The sequence below is a fragment of the Clupea harengus genome, chromosome 11 (genome assembly GCF_900700415.2).
Source record: "Clupea harengus chromosome 11, Ch_v2.0.2, whole genome shotgun sequence".
In the NCBI taxonomy this organism is placed as follows: domain Eukaryota; kingdom Metazoa; phylum Chordata; class Actinopteri; order Clupeiformes; family Clupeidae; genus Clupea; species Clupea harengus.
Window position 1 is genome coordinate 18,121,443 of NC_045162.1, and position 19,737 is coordinate 18,141,179.

At 43.6% G+C, this 19,737-nt stretch overlaps 1 protein-coding gene across 1 annotated transcript; it reads right to left on the minus strand.

Annotated features, from left to right (window-relative positions):
* Positions 1 to 795: 795 nt before the first annotated feature.
* Positions 796 to 17,618, minus strand: calb1 (calbindin 1). Its single transcript, XM_012822850.3, has 11 exons — positions 17,341 to 17,618; positions 16,892 to 16,968; positions 8,429 to 8,503; positions 6,596 to 6,676; positions 6,307 to 6,363; positions 5,270 to 5,347; positions 4,497 to 4,552; positions 4,342 to 4,381; positions 4,179 to 4,232; positions 2,534 to 2,605; positions 796 to 2,007 (listed from the first exon to the last, which is right to left on the minus strand). Exons 1-11 carry the CDS (start codon positions 17,417 to 17,419, stop codon positions 1,894 to 1,896), a joined length of 783 nt encoding a protein of 260 aa, XP_012678304.1. The 5' UTR covers positions 17,420 to 17,618; the 3' UTR covers positions 796 to 1,893.
* Between the last annotated feature and the right edge of the window lie 2,119 nt (positions 17,619 to 19,737).

Sequence of the window (19,737 nt, forward strand, 5' to 3'; positions counted from 1 at the left end):
TTTTCCTCCTCTGCCCCCTGCTTTCTTATCACCCCAGTCAGGGATCCCTCAGGCTGTTCCGCTGCATTGCCTCGTTCCACTTCAGCTTGTCTGTTTCCATTTTCATCCGCCACCTTTGAACAGGGGCCACTTGATACTGTGTGATGGCATGCACCATTGATGGGCTGCCTCTTGTAGAGGGAGGAGGAGGAGGCATCCCTTTGACCTCCTCACAAAGCCCCTTGACGCTGTTGGTTCAGTGACCCCAGTGTATTGCACTCACTGGACAAGTTGTGCTGCATCTGTGCGCTGAATACCGGAATACCCATTGACTTGTGGTGTTTACATCTCCACAATAACAACCACACAGAGAGCTGCCGAGTACCTTACCTGCTGATGCAGCCGCCTTGACTTTGGTCCCGTCATTGTTCACTCTTTATTTTGGGTGGAAATCCTTGCACAGTTTATCAGGTGTAGGGGGTGATGTTCCCAAGAGTAGTATTCTCTTGTCAGATGCAGCAGATGCATCATTTACACCTATACTCACTCACACACACACACACACACACACACTTCACACACGCACACACTGAGAGCTAATCCCATGCAGTACACACCACTGTGGACAGTCCAAGATAAGGCAGTGCTGTTGTCTAAAAACTTTGAGGTCTGCAGCTGCTCAATTATATGATAAAGATCGTGGGGCTCTTCTCGCTCGCGCTGCATTGACAGCACTTTGTCTTGCAGGAAACAGCCCCATTTTCAACCTCGGGACAAGATCTGTTCTTACTGGCAAAGTAGCTGTAAACACACATCCACAGTTTTGAAATGGCTTTATTTGAACTCGAGGGATGTTTCATAATGCTTTCTTTTGTGCCATCAGTCATAGCTATGTGGGGTGTGTGGTGATCTTCCGAAAGATGTGCTGCTGTCATAGTGGGGAACTGGGGCGAGTTGTGAGAGTTACCCAAAAACATTAAGCACAAGTCAGGGTGTTCATAGAATGCATTTAATTGTGTTGTGAACTTGTAAGGTGGGATGGAGACGGAAACACACGACTACACACCGCTGTTTTTTTTTTTTTTTCCCCTTTAGGTAGTGTTTCAATTTCGTTTAATGACCTCTTACACAGTGTGTCAGGTGTTTAGCATAGTGGAGCATGTCATTCTTTACAGTGCAAAAAAGTTTGATCTGACATTGTTTGGCTAACAGATCAAAAGGGGGCAAATGCGTTTCGTAGACATGAGCTTATACTGTAGTTTCACCAGTACCTTAATGGACTTTGTAACAGCAGCAACCATCATGCACTGCAAAAGAAAACTAATTAACTTGTCTTAAAGAATCCAGCAGATTTAGTTCTTGACAGGTTCATTCAGAGCTCATCCCCTCAGTTACACGTTATTGCTTTGGCTACAGAGGAACGTTATTAGCAACGAGGAACGTTAGTATAATGTTACTGTAATCGTTATCATTATTTTGCTTGGTGGTTGGTTTGTTGCGGATCTCGGCAGGGTGCCGTGACACCATATCGTGGCATATACAGGGTGGCTATGTAGGGTGCATGTCCTTGATTAATGCATCAATCTCATCATTACAAAAAGCTGTACAAACAGTATAGAAACGACAGGTTGAAAAGTTTTGCTACCAGTCTTTGATCAGATGCCTCTCTACGTACAGTACACTTCGCGTCAGTAAAATTTACATTGGTTTTCCTGTAAATAAAGACAACATAAATAAATAAATAACACCCTAGAGCTATAGCTACTGGCACGCACGTCACGAGTGAGCGGAAGGGGCTGTTCGTTTGGAACGGGGAGGTTGGAATGGGGGGTCTGCAGATGGTGGAGGGAGAGATTGCTGTGGAGAGGGGGGCACAAGGGAAGAAGGGGGTGGATGGGGGGGTAGGTGTCTGTCTCAGACCTCGTCAGCGCACAGGACAAGCGCCAACTCCGCTCTGTACAGCTTGCCTCCATCGGACAGGGCCATGATGGCAATCTTATATGTGGGGATTTTGCTGACTTCGAGCACCTGTCAGACAGAGGAGAAATTTTTCATGTTATTCCCTGTGGCATCACAGACACAGCTGTCAAAGTGCTTTTTCAAATGAACACTTGACTTTGTCATTACATGGGTGCTGTGAGATTGTTCAGGCTTTCAGAAGGTAACAGTGAATGTTTTGGATCTTCAGTTACAACTATACGCAGAATCAGAACAGGCTCCACTATAAATAGCCATACATATGCTAGAGCCAGTGAACTGGATAGTATTAGGTCTTCAGAAGGCTTACATAAAATCAGAGGCCAAAGTAAGTCTTTCCTAAGATGACCAGAAGTATCTGAGTATGAGGAGTGAGTGAAGGGGTGGGGGGGGTTGGATAACTGACTGATGTTCACATGCATTTATTAGGCTACTTCCAGAGATATTAAGGTTTGTTATCCAACCCATTTCTATGATGGTTCAGTGTTGTTCGCTTGGCGAAGAATGGATATGGTTTAAAAGCAGACAAGCTGTTTTCCCTGTTGAGGGCAGGGGTCCAAGAGATTTGAACACTTACCCTTTTATTTTTTTCACACAGGTCTTTCAGCAGTGCGTCAAGCTCATTTTCATCCATGTAGCCATTTCTGTCCTGGAAACAGCAGAGTTCAGAGGATAAGGATAACAGAACAAACATCAAAATCTTTCAGTGCATATCTAAGTTGATCTAAACTGATATCCAACTCTGAGCACAGCGGTTGTGCAAAACTCAACTTGACATTGATATTTGCTTACTCATAGTAACTTTATACTAGGTCCCTTGAAGTCTTACTTTGGCTGCTTCAATTAGACCTCAGAAAACTACTCTGGGTGGCTGTCCTCTAATGCTGTATGCCTCGACATCTCAGAGTCTCAAGAGAATTTAGATTCCTGCCACTCACAGTTCTGTGTGTAGCATCTGTGAAAACATTTGCCAGGGCGAAAATTGAGTACACCTACCAATCTGAGGATTATGTTTGCGCCATTGTTGTAAATACACACACACACACACACATACGACTTAGCCAATGCAGACAGCAATATGCATCATACAATAAAACAAAGACCAAAGGCTTAACAAATGGGGGGATGATGGCGACCCACTAATATGTTCCAAGCACAGATGTGTCAAACAAACAGGAAACAAGATGCCATGCCATTTCATAATGGTTTCCCCTTTAATCTCATCTTGGAAATGAGAAATTCTCAACGGGTTTCGTCAAGGCAGAGAGGCATTGATGATCGGTTCTGCATACAGAGTCAAAGCAATGACATGCCAAATCTCAGGGTGCTCACGTGGAACACAAGCAGCCAATCAAACTACAGACGCATCTGGCCTGCATTTTATGTCAGCAGATCACAATGCAAAACAATCACCAACAGTGCAGATGAGATCTATGGTTCATTGCGGACCTAATAGGCTGACCTATAGAATGTATTCTCACACGGACAGCACACAGTCAGAAGGGGCGGAATGTCATTTGCAGCCATCTTATCCCACAACCACACAAACAAATTAGGAGCTCATTAGAAGCATGAAACCTGACTGTGACAAAGGGGAACAGTGCACTCAATGGACGCCAAAACAAAAGCAACAGCCAAAAACACAAAAATACAAAACAGATGCATGTTAAATCTGGGACTGGGTAGCCAGCCATTTCACTCCCTCCCTGCATCGCATTCTAGCTCTGCTAATGAGCATATGTCTATGAGCTATGTCTCTAGCCAAATTGCCTGTCTGAATCCCCGGATAGCACAGGCGAGACCTCCAGAAGCCTGCGTGCCGGATGTGCATTTGTGCAACCCAAACCCTTGCCTATCAGCACACATCAGAGGCCGCTGTCATCGGAGGCAAAGAAATGGCCCCCCCATTCAGGGACACGGCAGTATATTACACCCGAGCCGCATCCAAGAGCTCCAATTCAACCACGGTGATATCTAGACGGCGCCTCCTCTCTGCATACCAATCAGAGGCTGCCTACTGTGCGTTTGGTAAATAGAGACGCTGAAGGGGGCAATCAGCTCGCAAATCTCTTAAGGCCCACTACCTGATCTATGGCTTCTGAGAGAGGCTACAATCAATAGGGATTGAAAATGTACTGGTGGGTTCGATGAAAGGCAGAATGTTCTTTTTATAGTATGAGCATATAACCTGAACAGGGCTGGGAAAGAAGAACGTAGCATACCTTATCGTATAACTCAAATATCTTGTTGAACTCTTTTCTGTCCATCTTCACACCCTGTAGGGGAGGAGAAGCAGAATCTTCAGCAAACTGAACAGTCAAGGTCATTTCTTGTTTCTGTGTTTTCAGCAGAATTGTCCTTTTTGCTCATAGCCACTTAAATTACCTGAAACTTGAGTAAGAAGTTCTCCTGATCTGGCAGGAGTCTGATGGAAACGAGGAAGAGAAAATGAGAGAATCGCCATGAGTATCTGCACTGTAAAGTTGGTGTTTGGTCTCACACAGATGGGTGCTTTAAATAGGCTTTAACCGCAGACCAACCTTGCCATCTCAGCAAGACATAACTTCCCATCGTTGTTGGAATCAAATATTTTCAGCTGAAATAGAAACAATACATTGTTAAAAGAATATACCCAGCAGTCAGTCAACCTGTAGTGCCACCTCTTAATGCACACCATCTTTGGTTACCTTGTGTTCATACAAGCAAATTATACTGGTCCGTCATTCCCTATTCCTTTTTAAGACCTAAAATCAAAATATGGTAATGTGCTCAGCAAGTATTTCAAAATTCCTAGTGGTTTTAAGTTTTTATTTAAGTTTTATATTTAACTACTGTCAAATTTCAGATGCATTTGCATATCACTTTCAGACTTTTTACTCATCAAACCCTAATTTTGGAGCTAACTGACAAGTCATTAGTAATTTGGCTGGAGACCTTGAAAATGCACAGCCTGTAACTGTATTCTCAATCGTCAAGGCTGTCTGTTGTAATCACTGTACCATACAGCCATGTCTTGAATGCACAAGAGAAGTGCACTTGTGAGTGGCCCTACACTACCCTGCCCTGCTCTGGCTCTGCTCTGTCAACCACAGCTATCGCAGAGATGGAAGAGGGCTTTTTTTTGTTGGCCGCGTATCTCTGATAAGCCTGGCTGTTAAAGTGATTTCAAAGGCGCATCACTTTGGTGAGCTGTGGCAGCTTTGGAGACAGACAGAGGATTGAGGAGAATCGATCTGACCATGCGCCGGTGGACGTGTGGATATAAAGAGTGACACGGTGAGTGACGCTGAGCCGGTGGGCGCTGTGTCCTTACCGTGGTTAGTGTGTACTCGTCCAGCTTCTTCTCATCGTAGGGTTTCTTAGCTCTCTGAAGCAGATCTTTTAAGAAGCTCTACAGTGAGAGAAAATAAACACATCGTCACAGCTGAAAAAATGTCAGGTTTTGTGATGAGCCTCAGATCATAACAGTAACAGTCGCAACGTAAAAAAAAAAGCTAAAATCAGAACTTAGTCCGAAATCATCTTAATTTGGATATATAGTCAGTGGCCATACAGCTAAAAGTAATCCCTGGTTATTCAGAAACTCACATAGCAATTTTGAGTGTGACTCGCGCAACTTCGAGCGTGACCACAAATAACTGTAACTGTGACCGTGAATCTTGCCTCCTCCTGTTTGTGTGGTCAACTTGCTGGCGACCTTTTAAACCAGCTGTAAACCCATCAGTGAAATCCTTCATGCAAGGAGAAAGAGCTTGGTGGTGACAGATTGCCTTCATTATCAACTCACTGACTGAAAATCTGACAGCTGTTCAACAGCTAAATTTTGAGTCGTTAATTTAAATTTTCACTATGGCCCCCGTGAGGTGTGCATATGTCCGTCATGGTGCTGGAGAGCTGCTCCGCCTCTGGGGCGACTTACGGGACACGTTGCACTTCAACTCCAGTTTAACTGAACAAAAACCTCATTTCCATACCAGCTGGTAAACTGAGTCTTTAAAGCAGTGAGATAGAGGTGGTCTAGCCAAGAACTTTGTTTAGCATTTTTTCCTCTGCTGGCCCTGAATTACCCATGGGGCATTGCACTCCAACCTTAATCGTATCCTTCTGCTTCCACAGCCACTTCAGAAAGGTCACAAGTGTCACACTAGCCTAGAAGTGTGACGGCAAGAGAGCGCTTCGATGCACAGCTTCAAGCTTCAGCTTCAAGATGAGAAAAGGGGGATTTTACTCCATAGTGTTATCGACTCGTAGACTCAGAAGGAGTCAGACCACCCATCACTGATAATGAGTCATCATAAAGCCACCAGGCTTTTTCTTGTCCAGGCGAGCTGTGGAACAAATTTAGCTCACCTTGAGTTCATCAGCCTCGATGTAGCCACTGTGGTCGGCGTCGTAATTCCTCCAGGCCTGTGGGGGGGGGGGGGGTCACACAACGAGGGTCATGTTATAGTTTGTGGTGATTTATATCCCCAGATTATATAGTGTAATCATTGAGTTTACATCCAGTCCAATACATTAATATGATTGATTCTCTCAGTTAACTGCGAGCATAACAGGGCTTATATCCAACACTTTAGAAGGCACACAAACAGCGCATTCCTGGTCATTACAACAATAAAATGTCAGTGGAAGAAAGTACCTGCATGAATTCTGCGCAGGACCTCAGCTGTTGCCGGAAAAATAGTAAGAAGTTTTCCTCTGTAGGCAATATTTGCACTAGCTGTGGCAAAGAGAGAAAAAAATACAAGCAATACAACAATTACATGGGATGGAATAATCATTTAGGATCACAAATTATCCATGAAATATTAATCTTATAACTATTTTGTATCTCCTTTTGCAAATTCTTGCAAAGATATGAATGACCTTTTCTTTCTTCTCTACTGTAAACAAAACAATTAGTCACAGTAATGTAGGCTACAGATTCATTTCCTCTGGTGTTACATTCCTTGAAAGAATTCCGATGCAGCCATCGTAAGACATTGCAATTACTAGGAGTTAATGTACCAAGGGTCCTATTCTCTGCAGTCATCAACATCTTGTAAATAATTTGATTATTTCCCACAGGCATGGGTTGGTCTGCTGTTCGTCCTCAATGGTCAGTGACTCAGGACAAATCACTTCTTCAGTTGCCCACTCATTTTGTTTTTCATTTTACCTTTGCTCAGGAATTTAATCATTAGATACATAGAAACTTGATGTGATTTTGCTTAGGCTGTGCAAAGTTCTACTTTAATTTGATATACATAAATCCACGTATGCTAACAAGCACATTCATCAATACGCAAAAATCCCCAGTGTTTGAGATTGAGGTTTTTTTTTTTAATGAAGAAATTTAGCCTGTCCTAATTTCATTCGAGTAAAACACGGCTTCAGCAGTTTAAGGAAACAGCTTCCACCATTGTTATAGTCCTCAATCACCTCAGGTTATTCCTCTCAATTTACATTACATGTCCCTAGCCTTTAAATGTATGCCCTCCACAAGCTGTGGAAGTTAACCCAACAAAAAGCACTGGGATTGTCTTGAGAGATATTTTCTAGTGTCATAAAAGTGCCCCTCCTTTTTTCAAACAGCAACCATTTAACAGATCACGTTATGTCACTTAAAAAACACTCTTCTCACAGCTTCTCAGCTGAATGGGAAAAGGCATTGTCATTTGAAATGTCAGGCAATGTTTTAAATGGGCATGATATCAAAATGTCCTCTCTGAGATGGCAGATCTCTAAGGTGACTGCCCTGCCTCACCCGACAGCTGCAGTAATTGATTTTTCAACCCAAAGGCATTCTATCAGCAGGCCCGGTGTCAGAATAAGATGTAAGCCAGTTTCCTCAGCATCAGGATTAAAAACTCAGCCAATGCTCTCTGTGGAGAACTGCCATTAACATATTCATGTTATGGATTGCCTGTGGAGGTGGGTATAATCTGTGATTATTTTTCTTGCCGATGTTTTGGATGTGAGAATTGTTAAGAACAACACCCCAAGTGAATTGTGGAGATGATACTGGGATAGATTGCACATATTTTCACAGACTTTGTGAAAGTCATTTCCTACTTCAAACCCAATTACTCATCGAGATATTATCCAGCAGTTTATGTGCATTTTTGCCCAGTTGTAAAATGGCTACTGCACTTATTGCAACTAATATGTTATATTATATAACTTAGTTAAAGGCCATGAAAAGTCCTCTACCTGATTATAGCTGACATAAATGGTGTGTCTTACTAATTACCACAAGCATTCCTAAATGGGGAAAGGCCATTTTTCATATTGTCAAGGCCAGTCCACGTAGTGCTGGAATTGGTCAAAGTTGCTGGATGCTTGAAGAAGAAGTGCGCTGAGATATGAAAGGGCATGAAAGAGAGAGTGAAAGAAAGAAAGGGTTTGTTGGCAAGGATGACTGAATATTCAATCCAGAATTGATGTGGCTGTCAGAGTTGCAAGAGAGTTTGTGTATCAATACAATTCTTACCTCAACAATCCCAATTTTTCCATCAGTGTTTTTCTCATACTCCTCCACAAAAGCCTTCATCTGGTCTGTTAACTCCTGTGTGAAGAAAAGACAGACAAAACGTCAAAGCAGAGCCAATCGCGCTTATCAGGCAGTCGCGGCTGCCTGTTTTGAAAGTTGTCTGAAAGGCTTGTTGGCCACCTGAGAGTGTCCCGCCATTTATCAGGCGCTTCTCTCAATTACAGCCTCAGGGAAACTAAGAGATTACAGCAGTGGACAATGCACCATGAAATAAACCCAAATTGAAATGGCATGCAGCTGATTATGAAACTATTATTCGATGCAAACTAAAAACCAGTGCGTGAAGTAGCCTTATCATCTTCATAATATTGCTCATTGCGCATTGTACATTCGCCAAAGAGTTGTTGTGCAACTACTATTGTAGAGATAAAGACTAGAATTTGAACAATTCCCACCTTGCTATCGTGTTTGTAGCATAATACGCCGTCAGGAAACGCATCCCTGATCGAGGTCTGAGTGACGGTCAGTCGGTCTGCATCACTACTACACACGTAGCCTACAGATGGCAACAGCTGATTTGCAAGCATGGCAGGCCTGTCAGGTGACACAGGTGATGTAATGCAAATCTGTGGCGCTGAAGTGAAGCATTGTGACACTCTTTAGGAGAGTCAGGCCTGACAGGTCATGTCCTGTCACATGTGGAAATACATACTGGACTAATGCTGCTATTCAGCAAGTGTCAAGTCAGAACACCTCAATACATAACCATCGTGCTATATATGATCCAGAGATCTGAACTTAGATTTATCGACAGATAGATAGATAGATAGATAGATAGATAGATAGATAGATAGATAGATAGATAGATAGATAGATAGATAGATTGATTAATTGATTGATTGAAGGACCTAAGTTTCCTCAAGAATTAGAGTCTGCTCTGTCCCTTCCTATAGACAGCCTCAGTCCAGTCCAGTCTGTTGTCAAGGTGAACACATCTAGCCCACCATCACCTCCATCTCTTCTCGCAGGATGGATATGGTGTTCAGCTTAGTGCCAGTCCTCCTAAAATCCACCACCATCTCCTTTGTCTTTGCCACATTTAAGAGAAAGTGGTTGTTGTCTGTCTGCAGCTGACAGGGCTCTGAGTTGTATTGGAAGTCTGAGGTATACAGGGTGAAGAGGAAAGGTGAGAGTCCAGTCCCCTGCGGTGCTCTTGTGCTGCTAAGCACCTGCTCAGACACACATCCCCAAAATAAAAAATCTTTTGTCTGGTAGTATAATTAGCTATGTCAGACAGCTCTACATCCAGATCACTCTATTCTGTGTGTGCTGAGTCACTCTGAGGCTGACTAAGGATCTCATGAAAAACAGGCTTCACAAATGCTCTAAAGCTTCTGGCCCACCTTTCTGAAGCAGGTCTCCGTGACGGCTCATAAAGATACTCTCCGAATTATACCAGACTGAAAATTTCCCCCATCTCCACAAAGGTGGGCCAAATTTTAATGGCAAATTATGGAATTTGAGAGCACCATAAAGTTGTCTGCAAATCTGTTCTTTCTGAATAGTTCTCTCCTTTCTATGCTGCATATTTTCAGAGTTCAGAGAATCAGTTGCTGGTAAAATGTGTTTCTTTGAAACCCAATACCAAACAGCTTTACCTGCAAGTACAACGCCCTGTTGATGAAGGTGCTTTGCATAACAGTTGAAAATTATTCTTAATATATCTTAATTAATTACTATATTTTAGTACCTTACTATGCTTACATAGGCTTTGGTTCATTCCAGATCTAAAATTAGCTCAAGGCTGAATAGTTCATTTTGATTGATAGAAGCGAGATCACAAATTATGAAAATGGACACAAACAGACAAGTTTAGTTTCCCATAAGTCACATAGTTTCCATAAGAAACAATGCAAATATTTTCTCTAAGGTATATGTGTTTGAACAGGCCTACTTTTCTGACACTGTGTGTCAATCCTGCCAGCACCCAGCACCAACCTATGAGCTGATGGATAGCCCTGCCACCAAAGGCCACGAGGTCAGGGGCGGATCTACTGTGGAGGTACAGGGTGGCATCTGCCACCATAACGGCAATGTCTTGCCACCCCTAATGCTCCCCCAGTTTTGAGTTGTGATCCTTTTTTTAAGGTATGTATTTTAGTGATGTTTGATGTCTGAGTGTCACAACGGTAAATATAAAGCAAGTCACAAAACACAGTCGCTTTGTAGTCCCACTAAACTGTGAGGGGAGAAAGCTGATTTTATCCAGTCACGTTTCGTTCTCCGTGAAGCTTCCATCTGAGCTCCGTCCCCCAAAGCCTTCACCACGTCCTGAGTAGTGTCAATGATAGGAAATCTATGCATTAAACCATGGATTTCTGAGGCCCTTTTCATCTAAAAATGCTTGACAAGTGTGCGTTTTAAACTGTAAAATCCCCATGGAAATAGATTGACATAAAGGCCATGGTCCACTACTTCACCATTGCGAGTTAAACCAGAATTTCTTTTTTTTCCTGTTACATCGTTTAGATAAAAAGGTACACTTCTTTTCACGTCTAGGGGATGGGCACAGCTATGGGTATCGACAGTTTTGGATCTAATTGCTTACCCTTACTGTGATAATGTTTATTATTATGTATTTTAATGTTATATATCCTATTGCATATGGGTTACCCTACTACTAAGTGTGTGTTCACATGCATAGAAAACAAAACTTTGATTTTGCTACTCCTTAAGATCCTCATGCCAGCCTAAAAAAAAACATTTTCTAGATCCGCCCCTGCTCAAGATCCCCATGTTTCTGATGTCACATGAATGCCAATTTTGAGAACAAGCTTTGCAAAGCTGGGGTGAACAAGTTTAATAGCCTAGGCTACAGCTAGTATACAAATCCTTTACCTTTTCTTGAAACCAAATGAGTTTACACTGAATACATTGTTTAGTTGTCTCCATGTTTAATTTGTATTCATTAGATTATTAGTATGTTATTATGTTAATATTTAGTATGTGCCAATTTAATCTCCAAATAATAAGGGAGTTTCATTGTTTTCATCAACAGGTTCTAAAAAATTACGTAGGCTTCCATCCGACATCCAGAGACCAAAATGCTGAACACTTGGGTCTATATGGACCACTTCAGGCTTAGTTTTTCCAATGAATTGTCTTTGTGTGACACATTTTGTGAAAGGTGGATGTTCTGTTCCCAAAATACTAAGAACACTCTCCCTCTCAATGTACACAGCACTGTTGAATCTCATTAGAGTTGGCTTCTCAAATGTCTCTGATCAATTTTACGCCTTTTAAAATTAATTCTAGGAGAAAATCTTAGAGCCTAAATGAAAGGCATGTAACTAATACCTTGGGGAGGCACTGAATGGTTCAGAGTGGAATGGTGAACTGAAATGGTTCTTCATTGATGAGCAAAACCTTCCTATAAAATACATGCTGTTTCAGTTATTGTGCCATCTTAAAAATATGTTACATCATCATAAAGCATTTTGTCATATATCTATGGAAGGTATTTGCTTCAATCACCCTCTAGAGAGTAATCAGATAGGTCCAGAGCACTGTATATTTTTAATATTTTAAATGAAAACATCCCTGCTATGTCCATTAAATGTGACTGCATCGATTTCTGGAAGCTTTGTCAAATAACCAATTCCCATCTGAGCACTGGTCCACCCCAGCTCATACATTTCTCTAACATCATGTCCATCTTTCCTTGAATGGATCAATAAAAGCAATATGGATGTCAGACAACAGCTGTTTAGGGATAAACAACAACATCAGCTGGTCCCAAAATGATCTGCTGAAATGTAATCAATGTATGTAATTTGCTTTGTGCTTTGATTACTTGGTATCAAAACGGCACTTTCATTTCTGGTCAACAGTCAATCGTTGGTCATTTTAAAAGATCTGGGACTGGAGGTTAAAGGGTATTTTATGCCTTCATCTAGTCGTTCTTTTTCAGGGATAGTTATCAGCACTAAATTAAATAGATCATATCTCACTCCGGGGGCACTAGGTGCAAGAGAAGGAGTGAAATTGATTCAGCATCCCAACTGCCAAATATCTTTGAATTGTAAAGGTTCTTCACTGGCAGTATTTTAATGGAATCTAAGGTTAATTACAGGTGAACGCTCCTTAGTCTCTGTTATGTTGACAGTGAAGCAGTATTAGAACCTATGTTTGGCTCTCTGTGTTAGTGATGCAACCCAGGAAAGCTTCCTCTCCAAATCTAATTTCCTCGCGTGGACGCCTACATTATCCTGACCACTAAGAGTTAAACTGGCATGCATACAAAGGCGAATGCTCATCTGGTTCGACCCATCATAAAGACTATGAACCGGGACCGGGAACCAGGTACACCAGCATGCCTGCGGAGGACGGAGGAGGCAGACGCCCTGGGGGCTTCAGGACCAATGGCACTGCAACTCAACTGGGAGTCGATTCCGCGGCAGTAGGATCACCGTGATGAGCAACAATGAAGCTTCTCCGCTACAACGGAGAGAGCCGCTCAAGACATACCTCATCCAGGTCCAGCTGGCAGGTTAAACACCTGGTCGGCAGAGGAGATGGGAGCCCAGGTGCTGCCCAAGATAAGCTAGTCGGCCATCGCCGAAGCGAGAAGGAGAGTCTGGGCACATATGCGGCTGATCTTCGCCTGTATGCCTGGCAAGGCTACCCTAACTTCGATGACAGCAAGCAGGAAGAACTTGCGCTCCCGGCATTCGTCCAGGGTTTGCAGCCAAAGCAACATCTGGAGCACATTCATCTCAGTGTACCCTGGTCCCTGGCAGCAGCCCTGGCTGAGGCAGAGCGAGCAGAACATGTCCTGCAGTCTCCTGGCGTAAAGCACTGAGTGTGTCACCTCAACCACCATTCAACTGAAGAGGGTTGGCACAGCGGGGGGGAATGCCCCCCACAAACGCCTCTTCCTCCCTCATACACAAACAGCTGTGGCTTGGCTGGCTAGGTAAAGCGCATGGACTTTATGTAAACTGTGACCCGTAGGTGACCTCCTGTAAGACCCTGGTGGGCACCATCTGAAGCGCTGCCTACAACAAGTGAGCTGAAGCTGGAAGGCAACCACGCTCCACATAGCCACAGTCACGGGACAGTGGGCACAGATGTAGGGGAAGAAGACACTGTAGGTGATGGTTGCTGGTAAAGTGGTCCACCACCCGTTCTGGCTGGCCAAAACACATCATTGGGCTGGATCTGTTGGCCAGGTGGGGGGCCATGGTGGATATGTCTGGAGCCAAGTTATGTCTGAGCACTGAAACCGTGGCTCTGCCACTGGCAGAGATTAACTGTTGGCGTAGAGGCTCTCCACACCGCTGCTGCCGACCAGAGGGGCTATCACTTCAAAGCTGCTGGCCCAGGGGTCCTTCATGCTGCTGCAGCCAGCCCAGGGGTCCACTGCATTGCTTCCGCCAGCTGACGAGAAGCCCCCACATCGCTGCTGGAGGGTCATTGCCAGCCAAGGGGAGCTGCTGCACCGCTGCCAGCCCAGGGCTGTTCCATGGCGCTGTCGCCTGCCTGAGGGTCTGCTTTGCCAACGCTGTCAGCCCAAGGGTCATCTACACCACCGCTGTTTTCGACAGCTGAGACCAGACAAGCTGTCGATGACCTATACCAATGCTGTGAGGGCCTGGAGGGGAACCAAAGACCCTTAGCTAAGCAAGCAGCTGCTGAACAGAAGATCTAGGAGATGGCAGAGGCAGGCGTCATCAAATCCAGCAGCAGTCCCTGGGCAAGAAGAAAGATGGCACCTGGCCTTTTTGTTTTGTCTCTCGCAAAGACCGACAAAGTCGCTCGCAAAGACCGACAAAGTCACTCGCAAAGACTCATCGACGACACCATTGACTAAACCACTGGCCAGGGTCTGTGGCAGTTGAACGTGCTTCTGTTCAGGCTCTGCAATGGACCACCCACCTTCAAGCGACTGATGAAGAGAGTCTGCTGTGTGGTCTACTTAGATGACCTCCTCGTTCATTCTGCAGACTTCGAAGGTGCCCTGGCTAACCTGAGTGACGTATTTGATGCTATTTGCCGAGCTGGTCTACTTCTGCACCCAAAGAAGTGTCATCTGTTCTGGTGGCGGCGGGGGTGTCCACCAACCCAGTGAAAGCGGCGGTGAGATACTGACCCACTCCCTGCAATGCCGGAGAGCGGCAGAGCTTCCTGGGATTGGGGTCCTACTATCAGAGACATCATCACCATTGCCAGCCCGCTACACTGACTTACGCAGAAGGGGCAAGCATTTCAGTGTGAGTGAGGACTGCGCTGCTGCCTTCACCCAACTACAGTCAGCACTTATCTAGACCTCTGTGTTTCAGGAGTCTACGAAGTGCAACCCAGTAGCCCTCATGTATAGCCCATGCGCCGGACCCCTGTGGATTTAGAACCAGAGGGGTGGGCCTGGCTTGGATTATTTCTATAACATGTGCGAACTAGCCAGGCAAGCTTAGGCTGATGCCGGGGCTAGACGCTGGGGAGAGGACTTTGCTCCGACCGCACAGGTTTTCTGTCCTGAGTGTAAAAAGGGGGGTTTCCCCTAAATGTACAAGCCAATGGGTCAGTCCATGTACTGTTATCAGAAGACTGTCAGATGCTGTGCATAAGGGTGTGGCTGGTCAAATGGATCGGTGCGGTGGTACTCATACCATCGCTCCATCGTGCCAAGCCACTCAGGCTCCGCAGGGGTGTTCTCTTCTTCCTCTCTTCTTCCATAACACTTGTGGGACTTTGTGTACCGAGTGCTTGGGTTGCTGGGGACAGCTAACCCGCTTGGTGAGGGAGTAATGTGCTAGGGGTAGTGGAGCTTCCATGCACGTAATTAAAGAGACTCCGAGTTGATTCCTATCATGCTGTGTGCTAGAATGATGTGGATATTTGTGTTCTAAATTAGAATTTTGTGTGTATTGCCCTCCTTTTGTGTCCAGTGTAACGTGAATGACTTCATCTGTGTGCTCTGTGGTAATGCTGTGTAATGTGTGTGTGTGTGTGTGTGTGTGTGTGTGTGTGTGTGTGTGTGTGTGTGTGTGTGTGTGTGTGTGTGTGTGTGTGTGTGTGTGTGTGTGTGTGTGTGTTAGTCCCTGTGTTAGTTAGAGTTGTCTGTGCACAGTCAGTGTCTTAATGATGTAGAGAATAGACCTGTCTGTCATTCCTGACCTTCTATAGCAGTGTTTCCTGCTGAATATGCTTTCAGAGAAAAGGCTCGGGGCTAACCAATGCAAACGACTTTGTCTTCTTCGAGGAACTCAGCTACGACACTACAGCGTTGAATAATAATGCAGTGACTATTAAGCACCTAATCTCTTTTTTCCGCAATTAAATCCCAATATGTTGTCTTCTCATCAGGTTAATTAAAGGGCCCTTTTTCATCTTTGTTTTGGCAGATGTGCTATTACTTTCCATTTGTGTTGTTTATAGATTGCAGTGTTACAGTCAAACCACAGAGAACCTTGTTAATTGCTTTTACACAAAGCACCAAATAAGTGTTTAACCTTTGGCAAATATAAAATGGCAAAGCTCGCTGTAGCATCTGTTCAGTAAGACAGCTATGATGTGAACTGGGCAGCAGTCTCTAGAATGCCAGAGAGATAAATAGGAATGTGCAGCTTCCAAATTATAAAAATGGCAAAGGATAAAAGTATCGTCCTCCGTGACCTTTCTCTCATTTCTCTGTCGATATGCAGCCAGGAGTGTACACAATAGGAGATGAAGGATCGTTTAGAGGACATTTTGCAAGCTTTTGCATGCACACTGTTTTGTTAATTATATCATTAATCAATCATGATGACCATGCTATGCACATTAATCCTGGCTTGGGCTTCAGTTGATTGATTTTTAAGATGCATTTTCCATTTGCTGTCAATTTTCACATATGTTATATAATGATAATAATGAATAGAATAATAATAATGTTATAATAATGAATAGAAAGGATTGGCATTCGCTGTAAGTTGACATACCGAACAAGTTCTTGGGTTCACCATCAGTCATTAACAAAAAACTCCATCAAAATCCCATAAAATAAGTGCACATATGAAGTCACTGACCAGAAAATGCGCAGTTCTCTCCCCCATAGGTGACCATATGTTCACAGTAGTATAATGCACTTGTAAAACATATTGCACAGGCTATACGGGATGCTTTAACCCGGGAGTGGGTCTGACCTTCAACCACTACAGAGTTGAGATACGAACACAAAGAGCAAATTACGGTGATCGGATTCCTTCTCTTACTTCTGTAGCGTAGCCAAAACTACCCACGAAAGTCTATAGTTTCGTAGCTCAAGAATAAAAGACAGTTTTCTAATTGACAAAAACGATAACGCAAGCATTATACCATTTACATTTGTCAATATGCCACAAATATCGTTTTCGGTCTATACCCATGGATTACGGTACCTAAATCCAAGAGAACATTAGAAACCAATAGGATGATGTTACTTACGAGTCCCGCTTGTTTCCGGGCTTGCTGAAGTTCTTTAATAAAGTTCTGCAACTCCTTTCCTTCGATATATCCATTACCTGCAAAGACGTAAATCGCCAAATTAGTCAAACGAGGCAATACTCATTCATTTTTAGATTAAATGAAAACAGGTGGAGTCTGGCAACTTCATTCACATTTTCGGGAACATCAATCAATCCATTATTGGTCCAGATGGGCACTACATCGTTCCCCCGCGTCTTTCGCTGCTCACTCAGTGATTTCTTCAGGAGTCACTGTATAGCCGAGTGCATGTTAACACATGATAATCATTTACCATCTGCTTTACAAACTTTAGGAACAGTCTTAATCGGATGGAATACATGTTCCCTCATCAGGTGTTTACCTCACAGCTTTTTCACAAAATCATCTCCACTTTTTGAAACACTCCAAAACAACCTGGAAAAAATTACCGTCGTTGTCATAATGATGAAAGATATCCAGGAACTGTGAAGCGGAGATCTCAACTCCCTGCAGGTATGCGTTTGCCATGTTAGCAGCGTGCGTATTGACGGGCAGGTCGTCGCTGGAAGCTGCACTTGATGATGCTCTGTTGTGACTAAGCCGCTTTGATCTGTTGGTCTCTGTATTTAACCGCGCACTATCGGTCAGATCTCCCAGCACCGCCCTTCCCTAGCGTAAGGAAGCGGAGCCAAGAGCACAGCTCACCTCCGTCGCCGTGTGCCGCAGGTAGCGCAGGCGCACGTAAATACGCGCTGGGGTGCACAGGGACGTGACATGCATTTGGATGAGCTCACGGCCTCAAGGGACCAAATTTGGTCAACAGGCAAAAAAAAAAAAACATTTTCCCGTGAGACCTTTTCTTATGCGTATTTCTAAAACCTACATCAAGACCACGACTTGACATTCACAGTAGCTCAAATACAGCTGGTATTCAATGTAACATTGCACTAAAACTGCCAAGTCATTCACAGACAGACATTGCAACTGTCAGTCTGAATAAACCACGAATTACACTTAAACCTTATTTCAGACATGGGTATGATTCTAGGATTCAGTGTGTTAATAATGTAACACTCAAATGTAAGCACTGTAAGGCTTCTCTTTCTCCCGCTCTCTCTCTTTCTCTGTCTCTCTCTCTCTCCCTTCCACACACACACACATACACATTTACCTCTTCAGCACAGGGAAAGGGATAAGAAATTAAGTTCCTATAACCTGAGAACCACACTGACACCATAAGATCATATGATTTTTCTCCAGCTTTTTTAGAAATTTCTTCAGTCATAATGTCTTACATCTCAGTAACAGCTCTCATATAGCCTGCATGGGATCCTGTTTTCCTCTTAAGGTCTCTCTCTCTCTCTCTCCACTCACAGCCTCACCACTGAAGATGTGTGGCCCTCGGGAGCTTCTAAGAGCTAAAACTCATAAGCAGATTAAAAAAATCTTGGAATGTAAAATGAAAACTTTGTCAAACTTTCAAGGGTGGACAAAATGAGAAGGTTAAAAGCTAATCACTCAAACTCTCCAGTGGTTGTTTCTCAGGTCCCTGAGATGGAAGTTTGTCAAACCCACAGTCAGTCATATGTAGGGCTTCTGATACACACACTTTGGTACATTTACAATTATGTACCCCATTGGATTCCCTTCCCCTCAAATCTACTGTGTGGCGTGGTAATTGTTCCATCCTGTCAACCTCGATGTCTGTTGAGGATAAAAATAAGTGTGCAGACACGTTTCACTTTCAAATGAAATGGGCGTCCACTCAATACGCCTCATCTTGGTTCCGGCGCAGACACAGATAAATCAATGCGGTGGAGTCACCACTCCTTTGGAGGTAAATTTATTAAGAAGATAGTTTATCTCTTCCACATTTATTCTAGAGAAAAACCTTTTCTCTGCTACTGGACTGGAGTTCAGAAAGAGAAAAAACACAGCAAAGACTTTTGGAGTCAAAATAGATGAATGACTTCTGGACTTCTGGAGTCAAAATAGATGAATGATAGAAATGATATCTACAACGCTACAATAACTAAAAAACCTTGGCAATCTGTAGTTGGATAGTTTCTCATTATAGTTGGAAGACAATGAAAATGCGACTTGCAACATTGCTGAACATAGAAATTATGTTTAGTAATAAAGCTGGTGGACATAACCATTTAGCAACAAGGATGGATCACCTTGAGTGGGTGAGGGTAGTAGGGCTGGACTGACTGTCCTTGCGTTGCAATCCCACAAATCTTTGTCGTGTTCTCTGGCGCTAGAAGCAGTTGGTAAGGTTTGATCAGGATCATCAACAATGGTCTTTCTCCCAAATTACACTGAAACGGATTTGGTCAGCTTGTTCTATTATGTCATGTAGGGAAAACTGAGCCTGTAAGTGGCTGTATCAGGCTGAGTATAGGCAGTTGACATATCACACTCTAACCAGTTCCAGCAAGACACAAAATCATTTCCTCCAAGACAAGCTTTCAATACCCCTTCTTGCTCAGGTTTCAGCAAATGTATCCACCTAATGACTATTAAAAACAATTCCATTTGAACAGTTATGCAAATCTTCTGTGTCTTCAGTGTTGTTCTAGCTGGTTTTCACACACCACACACATTGCTTTCTTTTAGTCATCTTCTGACTTGCTGCCCAAAGCCCAAAGCTTTCTGACAAAGATTTCAACTGGGAATCAGACCTTATATATTTTGGAGTGAAAACACTTGCAGTGCCTAGCTAGGCTATATTCGCCTCATCTACAGAAATATGAGTGTAGCCTTTTTCTCTCCCTGTCTGTCTGTTTGAGAAATGAAGATTTGACTCCAGCTTGTCTCTGGAGATGTGTCTGGACCTAATCACC